This window comes from Chrysemys picta, chromosome 10 (genome assembly GCF_011386835.1).
Source record: "Chrysemys picta bellii isolate R12L10 chromosome 10, ASM1138683v2, whole genome shotgun sequence".
In the NCBI taxonomy this organism is placed as follows: Eukaryota; Metazoa; Chordata; order Testudines; family Emydidae; genus Chrysemys; species Chrysemys picta.
The window spans coordinates 8774005-8796393 of NC_088800.1; the positions used below are offsets into that span (position 1 = coordinate 8774005).

General features: G+C 41.5%; 1 protein-coding gene across 1 annotated transcript in view; it reads left to right on the top strand.

Moving 5' to 3' along the window:
• The first annotated feature begins 48 nt into the window (after window positions 1-48).
• TTC23 (tetratricopeptide repeat domain 23) overlaps window positions 49-22389 on the top strand; it is a 40640-nt gene continuing 18299 nt past the window's right edge. Inside the window, 5 exon segments of the mRNA XM_065559024.1 lie at window positions 49-251; window positions 2953-3158; window positions 15271-15476; window positions 20933-20995; window positions 21341-21452. Coding sequence (XP_065415096.1) covers window positions 3019-3158; window positions 15271-15476; window positions 20933-20995; window positions 21341-21452 — 521 coding nt within the window. The 5' untranslated portion in view covers window positions 49-251; window positions 2953-3018.

The following is a 22389-nucleotide window of genomic DNA, read 5'->3' on the forward strand; positions in this document are numbered from 1 at the left end:
TCTAATTGGTTGGTCTTTTTATCCATCATTCACCCTATTCTGAGCTTTGTGGACATCAGGCTACTTTGAGAGAAACATGAAAGAGATTTTTCATGGTGCCATGAATTTTGACTTCTTTGTGATTAACATACTGTATAAATAAATATACACAAGGCTAAAGGTTTACACTGATGTTGAAAGTGCAACTCAACAGCAGCATTATGTGTTTGAACGGAACAGAAGTGAGAAACTAAGACAACTCAAAAAAGAATGTAAGTGGATAATTAATTTACACTCTAAAGTGCATTTTTCCTTCTAGGAAGTTTGTTGGCTTTCTTATTCATTTTACTGGAGAGTAGTTACCTAATGAATGTGACCAGAAAGTCAGTGTGAATTTTAAAAAGGGTAATGATGAATTAAGTAAATTAATTGAAGGAATATCTCCATCATCCTTAGCAAAATGGGTTGTGACTAACCAGGGAAGTTGGGAGGTACAGCAAAACAGATATTGTCTTAAGGGCCAGTTGAACAATTTCGTGAATCCTCAGTAAAGTTATTTTTGGGGAGCATCCCCTCAATTTTTCCTTGTCCCTTTCATCTTCTTCCTATCTTCCTTTTCCCTCATGCTCAGGAGGGAAAATGTATAATAGACATTCGCTCTTTTCCCAACTAATCAAGGTAGTTACACAGCATCAGACTGTAGAGCCTTATATTAAATTTGGCATTGTCCCTACACTGTTCCACCCTGCCCCCTGCTGAATAGAAGTCCCATTGGCTGTGTGTTTCTTGGGTTTCAAAATCTACCTTTAATCCTTCTAACAAATCAGTTATTTAAAAAATGGTTGTTACAGGAAATTGGGAGTACAAATTATTTAGTGGATATTGAAAGCATGCACAGTCATGCCACTTTGAGAGAATAGGTAATTTTCCAACATTAAAAATGGAAATGCCTTTTACAGAATATCCTGCTCATATGATCCACATTTATTTAAAAAAGGGTGGAAAGTATAATCGCACTGAGACATTTCAGTCTTCTTCCTTTCTCTCTTTCTTTGTTGTTGTGTTTTCTTCTTTTTTCACATGCACCTTTTTTATGGCATTGGTCACAGCATGCCAGGAGGGGAATGCATAAATTTTGAGAGTAGGGGAAACCAGGGTAAAATAAAGCAAATATTATCCGTTTCAGATTGGAATAATAGTGTGATGTAAAAGGCATGTTCTAAAGAAGCCTGTAGTGATGTTATGAAGAAAGGATGCTACATTAGCAGAGTATATTGCCAGTGAAAATTAATGTTTGATCAAATAAGACTTGCTTTTGAAAGATCTACACAGACATATTTTTATTCAATAACACCCAGCCTTGAGAAGTGCTGAATGCTCTTGGATTCCAATGGGATTTAAACAGGAGTTGATGGCAATTAGCATCTCTCTGGCAGTGCTCAGCACCTTGCAGGATTGAGTTTTATAGTTGCCTTTTTTTAATTATATTTCATTTCTTATATAGGTTTTCATTTTTAACAAAATGATTAACCTAGAGGCAGGTAGCTAGTGGACACGTACATTCCACACAATAATAACATGCCAGTAATTTTACGTCACTGGGTATATGCTTCATAAACTTCATCAAAATAGATAAAAACTGGCATGCTGTTTTTGGCAAATGTTTTTTCTTAAAGTAACATTTCAGGTCTGGGAAAAGATGCATAAGTGAGTGGAATATTATTGGGATTGCAAAGGTTATCTCCCTGTTAGCTGCTGAGAGCTCCTAAAACATAAACATGCTGTAGAGTTAATAAAAGCCTATAGTCAGTAAGTATTAAAAATGTCCACATTTTCATTAGAAAAGTCTTTATTTCATAAGAAATGCAACAGAAAAATTGGATGTCTTTACCTAGTTTCCAGTAGTTGCATCTCTGCTACTTGCTCTTATGCCATGACAGTACTAAATTCTCTAGTATCAAGCGAAATAGATTGTTGGTGGGATTTTCCAACACATTCAAGATTGATTAGACCCTGCTCCCACTGATACCATTACCATTGCTTTAATGGGAGCAAAGTTAGGCCAATATTGACTACTTTTGAAATTCCCACCCAGAATAATTTTTAATGAATATTTATGTCAATAACTGATAGCCTGTATGCAAAAGATAATAATGAATTTACATCATATTCTACAGGAAAAAATTTTGCTGTGACAAAATAATTTTCACTGTGTCTTCATAGACAACTGATATTAAAAGTAGATATTTAAAGATAGCAAAGTGCATTGAGAGCTACTGTACTGATGAAAAGTGCTATATCAGAGCTCGTTATTACTGTTATTATTTATTATTAGATATGGTAATTATCATATATACTACAGGGCCTGTTTACTTGAAACAAGGCATGTTTTATAGGTCTTATTGATAACTCAAGCCAAGCCTGAAGATTGTACTGTATTGGTGCTTATTCTATATAAAGCTGTGTAAAAATATTGTGTTGTATTATTTGACTAATAATTTATAATAACATACTTTATATAACCAAGGCCTACCAGGAAGCCATAGGATGAGTGAGCCCAGAATGCTGTAAGGCAGGGGTTCTCAACCTTTTTCTTTCTGAGGCCCCCCCCCCCAACATGCTCTAAAAACTCCATGGCCCACTTATGCCACAGCAACTGTTTTTCTGCATATAAAAGCCAGGATCAATATTAGTGGGTAGCAAGCAGGACAGCCGCCCGGGTCCCCATGTCACAGAGGGCCCTGTGAAGCTAAGTTACTCAGGCTTCAACTTCAGCCCCATGTGGCGGGGCTTCGGCTTTCTGCCATGGGCCCCAAAAAGTGTCATGCTGTCCCTGCTTGGTGGACTTGGAAACCTGCTCATGGCCCCCCAGGGGGCCCCGGATCCCTGGTTGAGAACCACTGCTATAAGGTATTGAAAAATCTTTGATAAATTACTCTGTTTTTAACAAATGTGAATGTGGTTAAATTACAGGATCAAAAGAGGATGTCGACAGGAGAATGCAGGAAGCTTTAGAAGCCTGAATCTCTAGCCACACGGATGACTCTGTTGCTGCCCTTAATGCTAGAATCAGGAGAAAGCTCCAAACCAGATCTTCAGAAGCAGAACTACTACAGCCTCCTGAGCAGAAACTTCTGCAGTGTGAACAATAGGCAAAGATGCACAGCAGCTATCATGAAGTAAGAGAGCTGTATCGGACATACTTTGTATGAAATCACTTGCTTTCACATACCATGCATTTCACACCAGCAAAGGCAAACACTGTACATGTGACTTGATCAATATAGTCTCTAGATTTCAGTGGTAATGGTAATTTTTAGGTCAAGAAGTAATCGTGAGTGGGAAAGGTGGGGTATTAGGTGCTCATGGAAGTATAGCACAGTAGTTGGGATCAAGGGTGGGATTTTGAGAAGCACCCAGCAATGATCTAACTCTGCTTCCATTTAAGTCAATGGTAAAACTCCTGTCTACTTGAATGAGAGACAAGTTAACCCAATGCCGAGCATTTTTAAATATCCTACCCTTGGTCATTTTCACTGTCTAAGGGGGTCTAGGGTTTTGCCATTGACTTTACAGGTAGAATGATTGACAGGGCCGGCTTCAGCTTTTTTGCCACCCCAAGTGGCGAAGCGGGGGGCAAAAAAAGATGAAGCCGCGATTGGCAGCACTTTGGAGGCTCTACCGCGCCGCTTCATTCTTCAGCGGCAATTCGACGGCGGACCCGCTGCCGAATTGCCGCCGAAGACCCAGATGTGCCGCCCCTTTCCATTGGCCGCCCCAAGCACCTGCTTCCTTTGCTGGTGCCTGGAGCCGGCCCTGATGATTGACCCCAAAATAATTAAATGACTTGGGATACAGTGTTAGCTTAAAGGTGTTATGGCCATGACTTTTGAGGATTGTTTGGTAATATTCAGGTAGACAATCCGAAAACCAAGGTGCCAAGTTTAAAGATGCTGAATAACATGATGATAAAAGCTTTGTTAATCAAAATAAACTATTACCTTGATTCTTCTCTCATTTGTACTGGTGTAAATCAGGAGTAATTTAACTGACACACGGAGTTACACTGGTGTAATTCTAGTACAAGTGAGAGGAGATTGCAACACTACAGTCTTAGGTGAAATGTTTCTGTTTTGTTAAACCTCATTGTTGGGTGGGTTCTGGTTACTTTTGCCATTTACCAGTCTAAAGGCTACAGTTGTACAATTTGTTAAAGGAATGCTATGAGGTTAAAAAAAACTTCTTTACAATTCCTTACCTATGTTATTAATAAAACATGAGATTATAAATTAACATACAACTGATAATCCTCTTCCTTTGTGTCTTCCACTGTGTTCAACTTTCAAACATTTGCTATTATTTGACCTCACATTACCCACATATGGCCAGTCTAATTAGAATTCAGAATAACAGAGTCTTTTGATTAATGTAGAACAGTGTTTCCCAAACTTGGGACGCTGCTTGTTTAGGGAAAGCCCCTGTTGGGCTGGGCCGGTTTGTTTGCCTGCCGCGTCTGCAGGTCCGGCCGATCGTGGCTCCCACTGGCTGTGGTTCGCTGCTGCAGGCCAATGGGAGCTGCTGGAAGTGGCGGCCAGTACGTCTCTCGGCCCGTGCCGCTTCCAGCAGCTCCCATTGGCCTGGAGCAGCTAACTGTGGCCAGTGGGAGCCACGATCGCCCGGTCCTGCGGACGCGGCAGGTAAACAAACTGGTCCAGCCCGCCAGGGTCTTTTCCTACGCAAGCAGCGTCCCAAGTTTGGGGAACACTGATGTAGAACATGAATGGAACATTATACTCCACTTTCAGACAAACAGAGAAGTCAGCACCCAAATACTAAAGTAGTCACAATACAGGTTGGGATTGAACATTGTCAGTCTAGGCTTGATATTGAGAAGTGCTGCACACCAAGAGATCCATTTGAATTCAATGGAACCTGGAGGAGATCAGCACCTGTGCAATTCATGTTCCCTGTAATTAGGCTTCTTAAACAACGGAGTGTTCTTTTTCTGTTAGTTTAAACAGATTTGTTTACCTGCGGCATCCGCAGGTTCGGCCGATCACGGCTCCCACTGGCTGCAGTTCACCGCTCCAGGCCAATGGGCGCTGCAGGAAGGGCGGCCAGCATGTCCCTCAGCCCGCGCCGCTTCCCGCAGCCCCCATTGGCCTGGAGCAGCGAACCGATCCAGCCCGCCAGGGGCTTTCCCTGAAGTTTAAGAACCACTGCAATAGAGGGTTTGAAAGTGGTTTTATAAATCTGCCGTTTCGTACATTCAGTAAGGGGGGGTCCTACTAGTAGTTTTACAATTTACTCTTCACTTTGAATGCAAAGATGAATGTATACGATTCCCTTCAGAGACCATCCATACTGCTTCTTAATTAGCACAAGGCTCACTATGGAATTATGTGAGCTATTCCACCCATTTCTTGCCAAAACAGGACCAACCTGGGATTTGAAATTCTCCCACATCCTACAGCTATATCACTGGCCCACCGCTACCTACCCCTTTTTAAATGATGTTATGGTATCCCATTCAGCCTGGATGGGCTTTCATGGTCTTCCCTGAGCAGTCGGTCATAGGTTTATGATGAAGTTACTTCTTCACTTGAAGCCCTGCCAAAGCAGTGACTCAGCAGTGTGAATTCATTGGCTGGAGGGCCCTGCGGCCTCCATGATCTTTCACCCTGAATTCTATTCCATCTGCTGTTTTGGTTACAGTAGCAACATTGCTGAAAGATGAGATTAGGAATTTTTTTCTAGCTTGATACTATCATGGTCTCTTCAGTGTATGTCACCAGACTCTCTGTGCAGTGCTCATATATCTGTGCTTGACAGCTGATCGTTCAAGGCTTGACCCTGCATACCACAGAAGTGACATGTTGCTTTTATAATCACAAGGTTAAAAATGATGAGCAGGACAGGGAGTGCTGGGAACCTGATCTTGCATTAAGGAAAGTGCTGCTGTGTAGCTGCTAAGTTACTCCTGTCCAATAGCAAGAGGCCGGCTAAGAGGGGAGTTTATTGCTAAGAAATCATCATCTCGCTGCCTACACCCTGCCTCTTGAGAGTGGGCTGGAGACTTACTTCTGCTTGGAGCAGAGCATTATGCCTCCTAGTGTGTAACCTTATTTGTGGCCACACATACCAATTACACTTGCATTGATGTGCAGCAACTTTGCAGGAGAAGACCTATGTGTTCTCCAGTCACCACTGGCCTGGAAAGTAGAGCTCCACCAACTAGTCTAAATTCTGTCCCTGGAGTTAATTGGCATAATTCCATTGACTAGAATTGCACGTTCTTATACCAGAGCTAAATATGGCCCCAGTCAAATGCCTGACTGATGATGTATGGTACTGTGTTTCCAGGCAAGTTGCACAAGCTTGGAAAGATGCAGGTAGTGGCTTCTGTAATCTAATAGTAAAGCCTTCGGTAGTCATCATATGCTGTCTTGCTTAGATAGGGCCAGATATAAACATGAAGTCATGATAATGGTTTTAAGGTTTTGTTGTTATTGTCGCAAGATTTGTAGCTCTCGGTTTTGCAGATTCAGGGGATTCAGATACTTCATCTGAACTTTTGGGTTTAGAGCTAAACCTGCACAATTTGAATCTCTTGAGGCTCCGCAATCACTAGTTTTGATGGATAAGCCTTTTCCATCCAATATTGTGGATACTGCTCATGTTGAAACACATTCACTAATTGCACTTTGTAAATTTGACTTTGAAATTCAAAAACATTCATTCCACAGTCAAAGGCCTGTCTTGTCAGTAGTGGAGTCAACAACGTTCGTTTTAGTGACATGGCACAGAAAAATGAATTGGTTTCTCTTTTAGTGGCAATTAAAAATAATATATTCTGAGCTAATTCACATCTTAAACCTTGTGCTCACACCGAAAAGTAGGTTTTCTTGGACACAGTTCTCTTTTGAGAAGTACATAAGGATGGTCCCACTGGGATTTGGTGGAGCCTCTTCCCAGGAGGGGAAGCACTTGATGGTGGTCTGTGGAGAGCTAGTGGGTAAATAGTTCTCTTTTCCAACTGCTAAATCTGATTATATGAATCTAAAAATACATTAAATACTTTCATAATATTTTCCAAATGACCAATGGCTCTAGTTGCCACAGGGGTGTTATATGATTGCAAATGGGAGGAGGGGGTGACCCTTTGGATCACTAACAGCAAGCGGGACATACATGAGATAATCTTTCAGTTAAGTAATATTGCCAACCACAAACAGTCCAAAATCATGGGTCAGGCTCCCAAAATCATGAGATTTTTAAAATAATGGGTGAAATCCTGGTCTCATTGCTGTTAGTGGTAAAGCTCCCTTTGATTTCTATGGAGGCAGGATTTCATCCAGTAAATTTGGGGCTCTTTATTTGCCTTCTGGTTTTTGAGCCTATAGGGTTCATGATTTCAACTTTTTCTTCCACAACCGTTACAATTTTCTTTTAATAAAAACTGATATCTCAAGTAATCACCTGATTCCACAAGCTGGAGCTTTATAAAGATCCTCAAAATATCACAAGAATCACAATAAAAGCACAAGTGTTGGCAACACTGATTAAGATGTCGTGTGCACTATGAAAAAATTTGCTGACCTCTGCCATAGATTCTAGGGACCCAATGCAGGAAAACATATCTATTTAGGAAGTTTCAATTTAAGCAGCTTTACTTTCTGTTTTCCTCATTATATTTTGTACTTTCAATCTTTCCAAATTTGTGTTAAAAGAAATGGAAAAGAGCTAGTTCATCCTCTGGCCTGGGCTTTGATTGTTCCCTACAACGTCCAGTGTTTGCTACTGCTTCATCCAGTCTCAGTTTAAATTACTCCAGCCAATTGGGTTGCCACACCATTTCCACTGGGAGAGATACTGTTCCACAGTCTGCTCAGTATCAAAATTAAGACATTTTTACCACATATGCCATCCAGATTTACCTTCGCTTAAAATTTCATCTTTATTGTGTATACTTATTCCTATCTTTTGCAACATCCTAAATAAGGCCTTTCCTTTGTTGATGTTCACACCTTTCACAGAATCGTAGAAATGTAGGTCTGGAAGGGACCTCAGGAGGTCATTTACTCCAGCCCACTCTGCTGAGGCAGGCAGGCAAGGACACTTACACCGAGTACAATACCAAAATGTTAAGATCTTTATTAAAATGAATGAAAGAATAAGCAAAGATATAAAACACAGAGTCACAAAGAGGTAATACAATTCTATGGCCCCTAGTGGTAACATCTCTGTTCTAAAAGACTACATAAACTAGCATACTCACACCTTTCCCTGAAGACCTGGTAGTTGGAGACAGAGGACCAGCCTTGTCTCTGGCAGGCCCGATGAATTCGATGGTCCAGGCTCCCCAAATTGCTAGGGATTAGGTTCGAGTGCTGAGTAGCTGAACTATATTGTGAAGCTGAGCTGATAGCTTGATAGAAGATAGGAAAGAGCAACCCCCCCCCCCCCCCCGCATAGTTGTTGGCCCTCTTATTGGGTTCTGGCACTGCTTTAATCAGGGCACAACCTACCATGCTGAAATCTTATTTCCTCACCCAGATAAATCTTTGGGTACACTTACTCTATAGGCTAACATATATTCATACGTATTAATATCGATTATCTCATCCCCAAAACCGTTATCTTTGGCCTAAATCATGACTTCCATGTTCTGTGGTGTACCCTGCAGTTACAGTCTGTTCCAGAGTTATGGTAAACACATTCAGTTCTTTGTTTGGTTCCCCAAAGTCAAAAGGGGTAACTGGTAGGCCATTTATCTATGGCAAAGGTTACAAACACTTATGCTAACTTGCTCTAGGTCAATGTTTCCCAAACTTGGGACGCCGCTTGTGTAGGGAAAGACCCTGGCGGGCCGGGCCGGTTTGTTTACCTGCCGCGTCCGCAGGTCTGGCCGATTGCGGCTCCCACTGGCCACGGTTCGCTGCTCCAGGCCAATGGGAGCTGCGGGAAGCGGCGCGGGCCGAGGGACATACTGCCCGCCGCTTCCCGCAGCTCCCATTGGCCTGGAGCAGCGAACCGTGGCCAGTGGGAGCCGCAGTCGGCCAGACCTGCGGCAGGTAAACAAACCGGCCCGGCCCACCAGGGGCTTTCCCTACACAAGCGGCGTCCCAAGTTTGGGAAACACTGCTCTAGGTAATCAAACAGGATACAGGCCTGTAGGTTCCTTGCGTTACAGCCAACTATTATGAGTAACATATACTGGAATTCAGCATAAACAAAACCCAAGAAAATAACAGTATAATCAATCAAACCAATGAAGAAAACACATTATGCAATATAGCAAGCTAGCAAAATGGTCTTATGGGCTGCAAGAGGAGAACTTCCCTAAAGTATTTGTGTTTTTGCTGGTGCAGAAAAGGATTCATGTAACTGAAGAGAATAGGTCATCTTATGTGTTGTTTCCCAATGTCCAGCTTATCTCATTAGCAAATAATGTTGATGCAGCAGAACCTGCTTAGCTGAGCATAACAAAGTTACAGCTATTGGTTTCAATGCTGTTTACATTGAATCCTAAGCCTTTGCTAAATCAGCTGTTGCCTCCCAAACAGTACCCAGAATTGCAAGGCAGATGGAGCCCTTGCATGCCTAGTGGCCGTATTCCAGTGATTAATGATTCGGTGACATCTGCCTTTATGCTAAAATTGTTCTTTTATTTAATTACCTCAAATATATTAAACTTTAATTGACTCCCTTTCACTTTGATTTGTCTCAATTCCATGTTCTAATGAGAGATCTGAAATGCTCTAGTTTGAATTAAAATGGCATGTTTTGCCCTTTTGTTTTGGTAAAACATTGTCTCAAAAGAGTAGCTTTTAAAACAGAGTGTCCACCTCAGATTTGTGCTGAGCTGATGATTTGAGGGAAACTTCCTGAAAGTGCGATCAATTAGGCCATGGAATAGACTGGGGAAGTGGTAGAAGCTACTAGTAGTCCAAAGGGAAAAATCCTAGCAGATGACATACTAATAGTGGATTTTTAACCTGAACTGTACCCTTTGCTTACTGCAGTTCCCAGTGATATTACTGATATTAAATGTGCAAGGATTGATGCCTGATTGACATCCCTAGAGACCAAATTCCACTGATAATACACAGAGCAAGTACAGGAAAGGCAGAACAAGCTTCCTCTCCTCCCACCCTTTCCCCACTGCTCCAGCCAGAGTATCTCAAAAAGGGACTATCTCTTAAGGGTGAGAGAATAGGTCAGTCTCCATGACTTATCCAGTTGTGAGCCTCTCTTTAGAGAGGGTGAAGAATGTAAACAACTGAGACAGGGATTTTTACTATGTGGACACTGGTTGGCTAGGAACTCAATTAAAGCTTCCAAACTCATTTCACATAAACCAGCATCATTCCTTATCTAGTCCAGTTGCTGCTGTTTGCTACCTGTCGTGCATTTATTAAATAACTTTTTTTTTTTTGCTTTCTTTTTAGATTTTAGGTTATAAAACTCCTTAAACGTGACAGGTTTCCCTGAACTAAGATCATTTGTGCTCAGCTCAGAACTTTATCAACAGCTTTTCCCCTCACTTTTAACTCAAGAAATAGTACAAGTTACGCAGCGGATTTATACCACATGTAGATGTTTGTTAGTTTCAAGCTGCAAGTGGCATGACACATTCTTTGGTCTATTTTTACATGACCTTAGTAATATTTTTACTGCTGCTCTCTGCTGTCATTGAGGTTGTACAATGGTTGTCTCCAGTTCTGTTCTTCATTCTGCCTGGGCCATGATCTGCCACCCTTTTCTCTTCACTACAGTTGCTTTGAGTTTTATCTACAGAAGAGGGTCAATACTTGTTCAGCTAGTAGTTTTAGAGGACTATCTAAGCACTTTTGACTGTGCATTGGATCCAGTCAAAGCAAAACTTCTTATTTATATGACAGCAGAGGTCTAAAAATGTCACTCACATTCACCTCAGGCTGTTTCTGTTTCAGGTCATCCAACTTATTTACTGTTTTTATTCACTGCTATGCATCTCTGTTCCATTTCTGCATTATTTGGAAATCACATTTTCTCTTGACTTTTCTTTTTCTTGCATCTTAGCCCTTCAGTCTTCTTTTGAAGGAGATAAATTGATCCCAGGCACTTTTGTGTAGATTTTGCATGAGACATTAAAACTGAAGCCCTGTCTTCTCTATATGGACATTAAAGATCCCATGCACTTTTTGTAAGTTTGCCCAGCACCCTTGGCTAAAACTTTCTCTGGGTGCCATAGTTCATCCCAGAGTGGACTATAATACTCTGGAGAGTGAAGTGTGAGTGTAAATGTTTTTTTTTTCTTTTTAAATAACACATAGCTGAATCTGCATATTTTCATCTACCTAGTTACAAGTGTGTATTTTCAGTGAAAATTATTCCAACTAAGATCTTGGTTGTATAAGACTGAACTTTTTTTTATTCTGCCATTCGTATCAGGACAGTGTTAATGTCAGGGCCTGATTACGTTATGACAGAAGTGAGACAGGTGGTGAGCTGTTTTTCATACCTTGTGCATATAAATAGTGAAGGAAACAAGTGTGGTGTGTACACAGCTCTTTGAGTTATGTAGGCATGTAGTGGAACCTGCTTATAGTGAATTTAGGTTATAGTGGACTTCTGTCCCAGAGCCCAATGAGAGATCTGTGTGTAAAGGGCTTGCAAGATTTAGCCCTTTATGGTGAAGTCATCTAGTGGTTATAACTGCATTCCAGCATTTATTCCAAGTGATTGCTTTACCTATCTGCTTCATTATTGAATAACACACCAGGTACAGCCTAAAACTCTACTCCATCTTTTTTAATGGACTCTCTGTAGGAAGCTTCTGTTGCTGTTAAAACACAGATTTTCTAGCAGCAGTAAAGGGGTTAAAGAGCAAAAAATGAATGGAACTTTGAGTTGAGATACATTAAGTAATTTAAGAGAATTTCTGAGCAGTGGGTCTGTAGAAAGTTAAGCAGCCAAAGTTTGAGCAAAAACTGATGAAAGAAGAAGTGATAATGAAATTTGGCTGAGCAGTTTCTAAGGAGGTGCTCAAGATGCTGATATCTTGCACAAATGTCTGCTAAGAATATCTCATTCTTTTAAGTTCCTGACTCCTGCCTGTTTTTGTCACTGTGACAGTGCAGAGTCCGTGCCTAGTAGGGCAACTGGGAATTCCCTGGTTGTAGGGAAATCCTGGGTGACATAGAGCTGGAATAGCCAGCTCGACACTACCCACTCCCTTCCCCCTGGAGTTGGGGGCCATTCCTGGGTGCACTGGGAACATGATTGGAGACAGAAGGCGACTCAGCCGGAGTGTGATGAACTCTGGCAATCCCTTCAGCAGCCAAGCTATCTCTAGGGTCCATTCCAGCCAGCATAATTTAGAGCAGGGATCGGCAACCTTTGGCACGCAGCCCGCCAGGGTAAGCCCCCTGGCGGGCTGGGCCGGTTTGTTTACCTGCCGCGTCCGCAGGTTCAACTGATCACGGCTCCCACTGGCTGCGGTTCGCCTTTCCAGGCCAATGGGGGCGACGGGAAGCGGCAGCCAGCACATCCCTCGGCCCGCACCACTTGCCGTCGCCCCCATTGGCCTGGAGCGGCGAACCGCAGCCAGTGGGACCCACGATCGGCCGAACCTGCGGATGCGGCAGGTAAACAAACCGGCCTGGCCCGCCAGGGTGCTTATCCTGACGGGTCACGTGCCAAAGGTTGCCGACCCCTGGACAAGGCTTTTACATCTGCTACAATTTCCATGGATTTGATTTGGCAGGTTAAATAAACTAGTGTTTCCTCAATGAATTTCTGAGGATCTCTCTGGACAACACAAGAAAAAAGCTAATTCAAAATATGTTTTTCTTTCCTATTTATTTTGTCATAATAGGAATATACTTTTTTAATTCATTCAGGGCTACATCCTTGTCCCATTTAAGTCAATGGCAACATTCCCATTGACTTCAGTGAGATCATAATTTGGATCTAAATAAGTGTTACATTTTTTATGATCACACATTTAATATTTGATGCCTGAAATGTACTTCTTTACCCTTACATTTGTTACCATGACCAAAAGTGTCCCATTTGGCCATCAACTCTAGAAGATTACTAGCTAGATTACTAGTGCAGTGATAATGACATTTGTAATGTAAGGGCCAGATCCTGCAAACCCTTAATTATGCAAGTAATCCTGATTAATCCACCCTGAAATCAATAGGACCACTCAGTAGTTAAGATCTACTCTCATGAGTAAGTGTTGAGAGGTCATAATTTAGGGCCAGGTCCTCAGTTTAGCACCCAATCTGAGAATCTGGCTTGGATAGGTAGGTGGAAGGCAGGAAGGAATCCTTCCCCTATCTCATGCTGCAGAGCTGCTCTGAAGGGGCTGTTTCAACCCAATGACTGTGGTCTTAAAATACGCACGCACACATGCACACACTCCTAACTCCAAGAGCAACAAAAGATCCACACATGATCAGTTCATCTGGCTCCAGATCTGCTTGCAGGAAGCCCTCTGTGGTCATCAAAGAAGGACCTGGATTTGCTTTCTAGCATTTCAAGTTTTGGGTAACGTTATTATTTGGAGCCACAAACACAAGAGAAACAGAGTACACTGTCTTTAAAAGGCCCTCTTTTTGTTACATACATGTGGAATGGAACCCCCCTCCAGAGGAATTATTCACTGGGGGTTCTAGATGCTACTGCCATACAAATAATAATAATAAAATGTTGGCATAGCTATGGTTCCTTCTGATCTTTGTTTAAGACCCATTTTCATTTGTTCAGCATATACAAGTTTCTCCTCTGCTTCATAGTTTTCAGGCAGGACATTGAACTACCAACATGATCTCATCATGGCATTTGGCTTTTTCTATTCTTCTTCTATGACTTTAACAATCTACCCAGCAAACACAGGGGCTATTTATTCAGTATTTTACATCCCTGGTAGGACCCAGGTGCTTTATGGAAACAAGAAGAGTTGAAAATGCATACTTTTTTCCTTTGCTTAAGCAGTCTGAAAGTTGGCAAGTTCTGGAGGCTAAAATAATTTAGGGGGGAAAATCAAAGGGATTTAGTTATCCACTGGCTCACTCTAGATTTATGAATTATTTTACAGTTCTTTTTCACTCGCTTGACAGTTTGCTCAATCAGCTAATTAGCCATCTGCCATGAATTCTGTTTGTTTCAAATCTATAGCCATAGATCTTTGTGGAGAAGTCATTTCTTAGGGGAAAAAACGTTTATATTTAGTGAATATATTATACTAGGTAAGCATTTTCCAGAAGATTTAAATAAGTTAGAATAGTGAGAAACATTTTCTTTTCACAAAGAGTTAATTCAGACCTCAGATAGAGGTTCCTGGCTTTTCTTGCACATTTGTGCAAGGAGGGGATGGGCTTTCTGTGCCTGACTTATCCACCTGTGCAGGTGGCAGCCAGAATCCGGATGCTTGTACTCCCACTAGTAGGGTTGAATATCACAAGATAAGTATAGGCATGTCTATGGCCCCTGCCTACCTTCAGCACTGGTTGGCATTCTATGGCTGACACTGGAGAGAAGCACACACTGCAACCATTTAAAGAGGATGGCAATATCTCTTTGCATTTCTCTATTGCCCCTGGAAGTACTATGCCATGTGCTTCAGCCACTGCTGCTGGTATTTTTCCCTCTATACACCCTTTTAATACGGCATGGGCTGGTAAAGCCACATTCTGGCCCTAAGTTATTTACTGGTATTAGTTTCAGTTGTGTTGTCTTTCAGTTTGCTCAACACGTTAAGAGTATGATTTGTGTAAGACTCTCTCCTTTCGTACTGCAGCGTACAATGCGGGTTGAAGAAAGGGAAGCTAAGATGCAAATCAGAGACCTCCATTTTTCCAGATTAAACATTTGTTGATTTTTAGGCAACACATTGCTTAGCGTTTTATTGAAGAGGAAGTTTAAGACTAAAACTTAGGGGCAAAAATTCTCCTCTCGTTGTGGATAGCTAGTGCCTGTTCACCACTCACTCCACATATGGAACTGCTCTTCCTGGCAATGGAATTGTATCCTAAGACTTTAGGTGCTTGGATACCCCAGAAAATGTTTGTCACTTGCAATCGACAAGAAAATATACAGTCACTTGTTGTTTTCTGGTGTCAAGATTACTCTTCCCTACTGTGGCTTTTTGGCATAAAAAGTTGGCAATGAGATTAAATTTCTTAAGACATGGCTAACTTCTGTGTTACATAAAATGCATCCTATTTAGCATCTTCCTGGCACATGAGTCTTTTAACAGCTATATAATTTAAAAGAAAACCTGCTTTTACTTTCCAGATTATACCAGTGTCAGAAAAGATCAGAAGATGCTATTGTCTGCTATCAAAAAGCTCTGAGCTATATTGAGAAGTGTAAGGGTGAAACCAATCTGGAATGTATTCCTGTACACAAGAAAATGGCAGGAGTAGCACAGGTTCTTGGGGATCATGCAACAGCAATCCAGCATCTGGTAAAGGTGAAGAAAGTTTCAAGTAAGGCTTTTTGCTAAATGTCATGGTTAATAGATAAGCAAATCATCACCGTAATGAGGCTCATGCACAATTTGTAAACATGTGTCTTTACTGCATTTTTTCAAAATATCATGACATTACTTCCCGTTAAAGGATTAAATGGTACATAGGCAGCAGCCAAGGCAGTGCATTAAAAACCCAACTCCTGTTAATAATAATGGGATTTGTGCATCTAAACCACGCTGGAGAACACTGAAAATTGCCCGGGATGCTTACAAACACTAACTCGGAGCCTAATCCTGTAACCTTGAAAATGGCAATCGGAGCCCTTAACTCATATAAAAAGACACTCGGCACCCTGCAGGATCGGGACCTATATTACTACTAAGAACATCTGAAACCATCAACACAGTTGGTGGTGCCTGGTTTGGTTTTGGTTTTGTTACTTTTCCCAAAGAAAGATAAAGCTTGAGAGACTTGTAAAGAGCTAGATACTTACACATATAGGTAGCACCCAGTGGCTGTTTGGTGGAATATGAGAAATGAGTCAGTTGTGTATTTCCTAGTGGGACAGATGTTTCTAAGTATTATTAAAATAAAGTCCACCATCACAATGACAATAATTATCATCTTGCTATAGTCTGGGCAGAGCAGCTTTGCCACTAATAGATATGGAGTCTGAAAAGGCTTTTTACTTTCTAGAGATGTTTCCTTTGGGTTTGAATTGAGATACGTTGTTGAGGCAGTGTTTTATGGAAGCATAAGAATGGCCATACTGGGTCAGACCAAAGGTCCATCTAGCCCAGTATCCTGTCTTCCGACAATGGCCAATGCCAGGTGCCCCAGAGGGAATGAACAGAACAGGTAATCACCAAGTGATCCATCCCCTGTTGCCCATTCCCAGCTTCTGGCAAACAGAGTAGGGACACCATCTCTGTCCATCCTGGCTACTAGCCATTGATGGACCTATCCTCCATGAACTTATCTAGTTCTTTTTTAACCCTGTTATAGTCTTGGCCTTCACAACATCCTCTGGCAAAGAGTTCCACAGATTGACTGTGTGTTGTGTGAAAAAATATTTCCTTTTCTATTTTTCTATTCAAATATTTCATTTGGTGACCCCTAGTTCTTGTGTTATGAGAAGGAGTAAATAACACTTCCTTATTTACTTTCTCCACACCAGTCATGATTTTATTGACCTCTATCATATCCCCACTTAGCTGTCTCTTTTCCAAGTTGAAAAGTCCCAGTTTTATTAATCTCTCCTCATATAGCAGCCATTCCATACCCCTAATCATTTTTGTTGCCCCTTTCTGTACCTTTTCCAAGTCCAATATATCTTTTTTGAGATGGGGCGACCACATCTTCATGCAGTATTCAATATGTGGGCGTACCATGGATTTATATTGAGGCAGTATGATATTTTCTGTCTTATTATCTATCCCTTTCTTGATGATTCCCAACATTCTGTTCGCTTTTTTGATTGCCACTGCACAACGAGTGGATGTTTTCAGAGAAATATCCACAATGACTCCAAGATCTCTTTCTTGAGTGATAACAGCCAGTTCAGACCCCACTATTTTATATGTATAGATGGGATTACATTTTCCAATGTGCATTACTTTGCATTTATCAACATTGAATTTCATCTGCCATTTTGTTGTCCAGTCACCCAATTTTGAGAGATCCTTTTGTAGCTCTTCACAGTCTGCCTGGGACTTCATTATCTTGAGCAGTTTTGTATCATCTGCAAATTTTGCCACCTCACCGTTTACCCCTTTTTCCAGATCATTTATGAATATGTTGAATAGGATTGGGCCCAGTACAGACCCCTGGAGGACACTACTATTTACCTCTATCTATTCTGAAAACTGACCATTTATTCCTATCTTTTGTTTCCTCTCCTTTAACCAGTTAACAATCCATGAGAGCACCTTCCCTCTTATCCCATGACCGCTTACTTTGCTTAAGAGCCTTTGGTGAGAGACCTTGTCAAAGGCTTTCTGAAAATCTAAGTTCACTATATCCACTGGATCTCTTTTGTCCACGTGCTTGTTGACCCCTTCAAAGGATTCTAGCAGATTGCTGAGGCATGTTTTCCCTTTACAAAAACCATGTTGACTCTTCCCCAACAAATTATGTTCATCCATGTGTCTGACAATTTTGTTCTTTAAAATCATAGAATCTTAGAATATCAGGGTTGGAAGGGACCTCAGGAGGTCATCTAGTCCAACCCCCTGCTCAAAGCAGGACCAATTCCCAACTAAATCATCCCAGCCAGGATTTTGTCAAGCCTGACCTTAAAAACCTCTAAGGAAGGAGATTCCACCACCTCCCTAGGTAACCCATTCCAGTGCTTCACCACCTCCTAGTGAAAAAGTTTTTCCTAATATCCAACCTAAACCTCCCCCACTGCAACTTGAGACCATTGCTCCTTGTTCTGTCATCTGCTACCACTGAGAGCAGTCTAGATCAGGGATCGGCAACCTCTAGCACGCAGCTCACCAGGGTAAGCACCCTGGTGGGCCGGGCCAGCACATCCCTTGCCCGCGCCGCTTCCCGCCACCCCATTGGCCTGGGACGGCGAACCGTGGCCAGTGGGGGCCGCGATCGGCCGAACCTGCCGTGTCAGCAGGTGAATAAACTGGCCCGGCCCGCCAGGGTACTTATACTGGTGAGCCACGTGCCAGAGGTTGCCAACCCCTGGTCTAGATCCATTTACTATTGTTTCAACCAGTTTGCCCAGTACTGAAGTCAGGCTTACCGGCCTGTAATTGCTGGGATCACCTCTGGAGCCCTTTTTAAAAATTAGCGTCACATTAGCTATCCTCCAGTCATTTGGTACAGAAGATGATTTAAATTATAGGTTACAGACTACAGTTAGTAGTTCTGCAATTTCACAATTGAGTTCCTTCAGAACTCTTGGGTGATACCATCTGGTCCTGGTGACTCAAATGACACCTCAATCTGGGACAGTTCCTCAGATTTGTCACCTAAAAAAAAATGGCTCAGGTTTGGGAATCTCCCTAATCCTTAGCCATGAAGATCGATGCAAAGAATTTGTTTCGTTTCTCCGCAATGGCCTTATCGTCCTTGAGTGCTCCTTTAGCTTCTCGATCGTCCAGTAGCTCCACTGGTTGTTTAGCAGGCTTCCTGCTTCTGATATACTTAAAAAAAATTGCTATTACTTTTGGAGTCTTTGGCTAGCTGTTCTTCAAATTCTTTTTTGGCCTTCCTAATTATATTTTTACATTTCATTTGCCAGAGTTTATGTTCCTTTCTATTTTCCTCACTAGGATTTAAACTTCCACTTTTTAAAGGATGCCTTTTTGCCTCTCACTGTTTCTTTTATTTTGTTGTTTAGCCACCATGGCACTTTTTTGGTTCTCTTACTATATTTTTTTAATTTGGGTTATACATTTAAGTTGAGCCTCTATTATGGTGTCTTTAAAAAATTTCCATATAGCTTGCAGGGATTTTACTTTTGGCACTGTACCCTTTAATTTCTATTTAACTAACCTCCTCATTTTTGTGTAGTTCACCTTTCTGAAATTAAATGCTGTGTCCTGCAGCGGCCTATGATTTAATTAGTCTGTGGACAGAGGTTCTTAGCTCCTAGAAATATCGATCCCACACCTTTAAGGACACATTTCACTTTAAAATTTGTGTACATTTAATTTTCTTCAAATTTACGCCAACATCTTGCATCTGGGCTGAGAGATCATATTGCCAGTTTCTAACCAGAACCTTTACCTTTCTGTTTTATACTTCTGAAAGCAGGGGTTTATAATGGGAACACTGACTGACTCGTAATCATTACAGATGATTCTGTAATTAATAAAGTGATGAGTGACAATTGTTTAAGTCTTCCTTAAATAATAAAGCATCAAGTGCCTTTGGATCCAAGTTGCAAGTCTATCTGAAAGTTTTAATTCCTGTTTGAAAGTCAGAATAAAATGAAACTGAAAATCTCCATTAATGAGGTTGAATAGAAAACAGTAACCATTCTGCCTAAACTCAGGAATGTACTGGATCACCATTACACTAGAAAAATTCCTGGTGCTTTGCCCATGATACTTGGCAAACATCCCCGGTGCTCCCTATGCTGTAGCAAATTGCATTTTTCAGATCATTTCACAGCTGACTTTATTTCTGCTGCTGTCTGCATTCCTTCTCTCCCACTGCACCATTTACTCAGATTGTCTTGGGATGGACTACATCACTTACATGCAAGAGGAAGGGAAGAAGTGAAAGCAATTGCATAGTCTATCCTAGGAGTTAAAGATGTATTGTTAGAACATGCCAGCTAACAAATTCTAAAAGTCTAGTGTAGACAAGGTCATGGAGACTTTAACACTTAATACATTGTTCAAATTAAAGCATAGACTCTTCCTTGTGAGTCACTTTGACCAGCTAATGTGTTAAAATACAACTAGCCTGGTCTACGCTTAGGTTTTAGTTAGGCTGTGTTTGCTAATCTGTTTTTTTAACACCACACACTAACACCATTGTCAATATTCTAGCGAAGGCCTAAGGGGAAAACCTGTGTATCTGAGAGACTAAATTCTCTCCACAGGCCTGAACATTTTCCAAAGTGGCTATGGCTGAAGCTCTTCTGCGTACACTTCCATACAGTCTGAGGGCTTGATCCAAGTCCCTTTCAAGTCAACAAGTTGGATGTCAATGGGAGTTGGATAGGGTGCTAAGAGATTACCAGCAAGGACAATATATCCACTAACCATAGAACAGTGTTTCCCAAACTTGGGACGCCGCTTGTGTAGGGAAAGCCCCTGGCGGGCCGGGCCAGGCCGGTTTGTTTACCTGCCGCGTCCGCAGGTCCGGCCGATCGCAGCTCCCACTGGCCGCAGTTCGCTGCTCCAGGCCAATGGGAGCTGCTGGAAGCAGCGCGGGCTGAGGGACGTACTGGAATTATATAATCAATGCTTATTAAAATATTATCACTTGGCTTTTTTCAGTTGTTTTTCACCCCAACATTGCTTAAGAAGAGTTTTTTTGGTACCACATATGCATGGTGCTGATTGAAATGTAATAGGCTCTTTTTGAGTCTTTTAAAATCTTTTCTAATGGCCCAGTCCTACTCACCCTTACTCACAAGCGATGTCTCATTGACATCAGTGGGATTATTCATGTGAAAAAGGGTTTGCAAGATTGGACCCTAAAAGTGGAATGCCCAAGGAAAGTTGCACTGTAGTTGTAATTTTTCCCCAATTGGAACTTCCTTTGTGTTCCTTGGATGAATTCACTTGTTTTCAGTTGTGCAATATTTTGCATTTTATTGATATCAGCAGGCTTAAGTTGGGGTTTAATGTACAGATATTACAAGAGCCTATATCTTGATAAGGTCTGTGGGAATGCTCGTTTGTTCTACTTTGTAGTTAAAATCCTAAACTGTTGTTCACACTAGCTACATTTCATTTTTCTTTTGCCGTCTGTCTTTCTCGTGCCATTTTCCTGCCTTTTCTTCCCAGTTTCATATAAGGAATATGTACCCAGGAATGTAGAGGAAGGAAATTTTATGTTTTTCCAAGCAGGTATTGTATCCAGTATACCTGAATCCTCCTCCTAGTCCAGTGCGGACTGTTAGATTACTGCCATTTAAGGGCCTGGTTTTGCATCTTTTTGCCTCTGCCCAAGAGAGAACCAGGAATGGACTAGCAGGGCTTTTGGAAGTCAGGACTGAGGAGTATAAGCAAAGCTATGTGTGAAAGGTTGCAGTGTGCCCCCTATATTACACCTAGCTTACGCCAATACTGTTGTTGCCTCACTTTCATAAGTACCAATGTCACTTACCAATTAATAAAAGATTCGTATGTCAATACTTACTTTAAGCTTTATCACCTAAACTACAGTGTAAAGTTTCCTAAAATTTCTTATAGGACCAGTGTATGCTGATGTTCTGCCTTTGGGCAGCAACACATCACTTGATTTGCAAGTGCAAACCAGAGACTTGTGTTTTGTGTTTTGTCACTCTGCTATTTGTGGCTTCATGTAATTTTAGTGGGCGTTTTGGAAACTCTAGAAACTCTTGCAGGTTTCCCTTTTCTTCTGCCCTCTCTCTCCACTTCCTTTCCCTCACTCTCAGCTACATTGATCCTTTCTGATAACTCTTTCTTCTCTAAAATCACTACCTTCTGATGTTATGTGCATGGCTACCTTTTGAAGTCAGTATATTTGCCTTAATATTTATAAATATATCGGCTGACTTGGTGGAATATCATATGTCGTTCAGTGTATCCAGGCTTGCAGGGTGGAGACTATATCATATAGCCATTGTTGCTTTTCTCTATGTTATGATTCTCTGTGTTTTGCTTTATATAGCTTTATTCTTTATGCTTGTCCCCAAAACTCAATAAATACAATTTTAAAAACTTCAATCCACTTTAAATTGGACCCTGATGGAAGTTTTGCAGATATCCATGTTTGGGCCTCACACTTTCAGAGATAAGAGAGCCATGTTCATTTCCCACAAGATAGCCCATAAATCGCTTAATTCCTCCTTCATTCTCTCCTGAATGTGGACTGAGCACAGTAAGTTTTCAGTTTGATTTTTCTATAGTCCTTCCATTTTCAAGTCCGCTTGAGAGACTGTTTTTGACTCCTGATTTCCCCCAGTTAGACTAGGAATTGCAGTTGCCTGTGAGTTTCTTATCACCTTAGGGAAGACTCCCTGTAGTGAAGAGTGGATGGGAGGAGGATAGGGAAGCAAATACCTTGTATTTCTGCATGGCCTGGCACAGTTGAGCTGGCTTACTGCTGATTATGACAATGAGCAGCAGTGGCAGGGCTTTACTGTAAGAGAATGCTGCAGCAACATTATAGCCCCTTGCCATTAGTGTCATTATGCCCACAAGGACACAGCACAGAAATGGGGAAAGGGGTAAAAATCATCTATAGCGGAACCAAGATTTTTCCCTTTTCGTGTAAA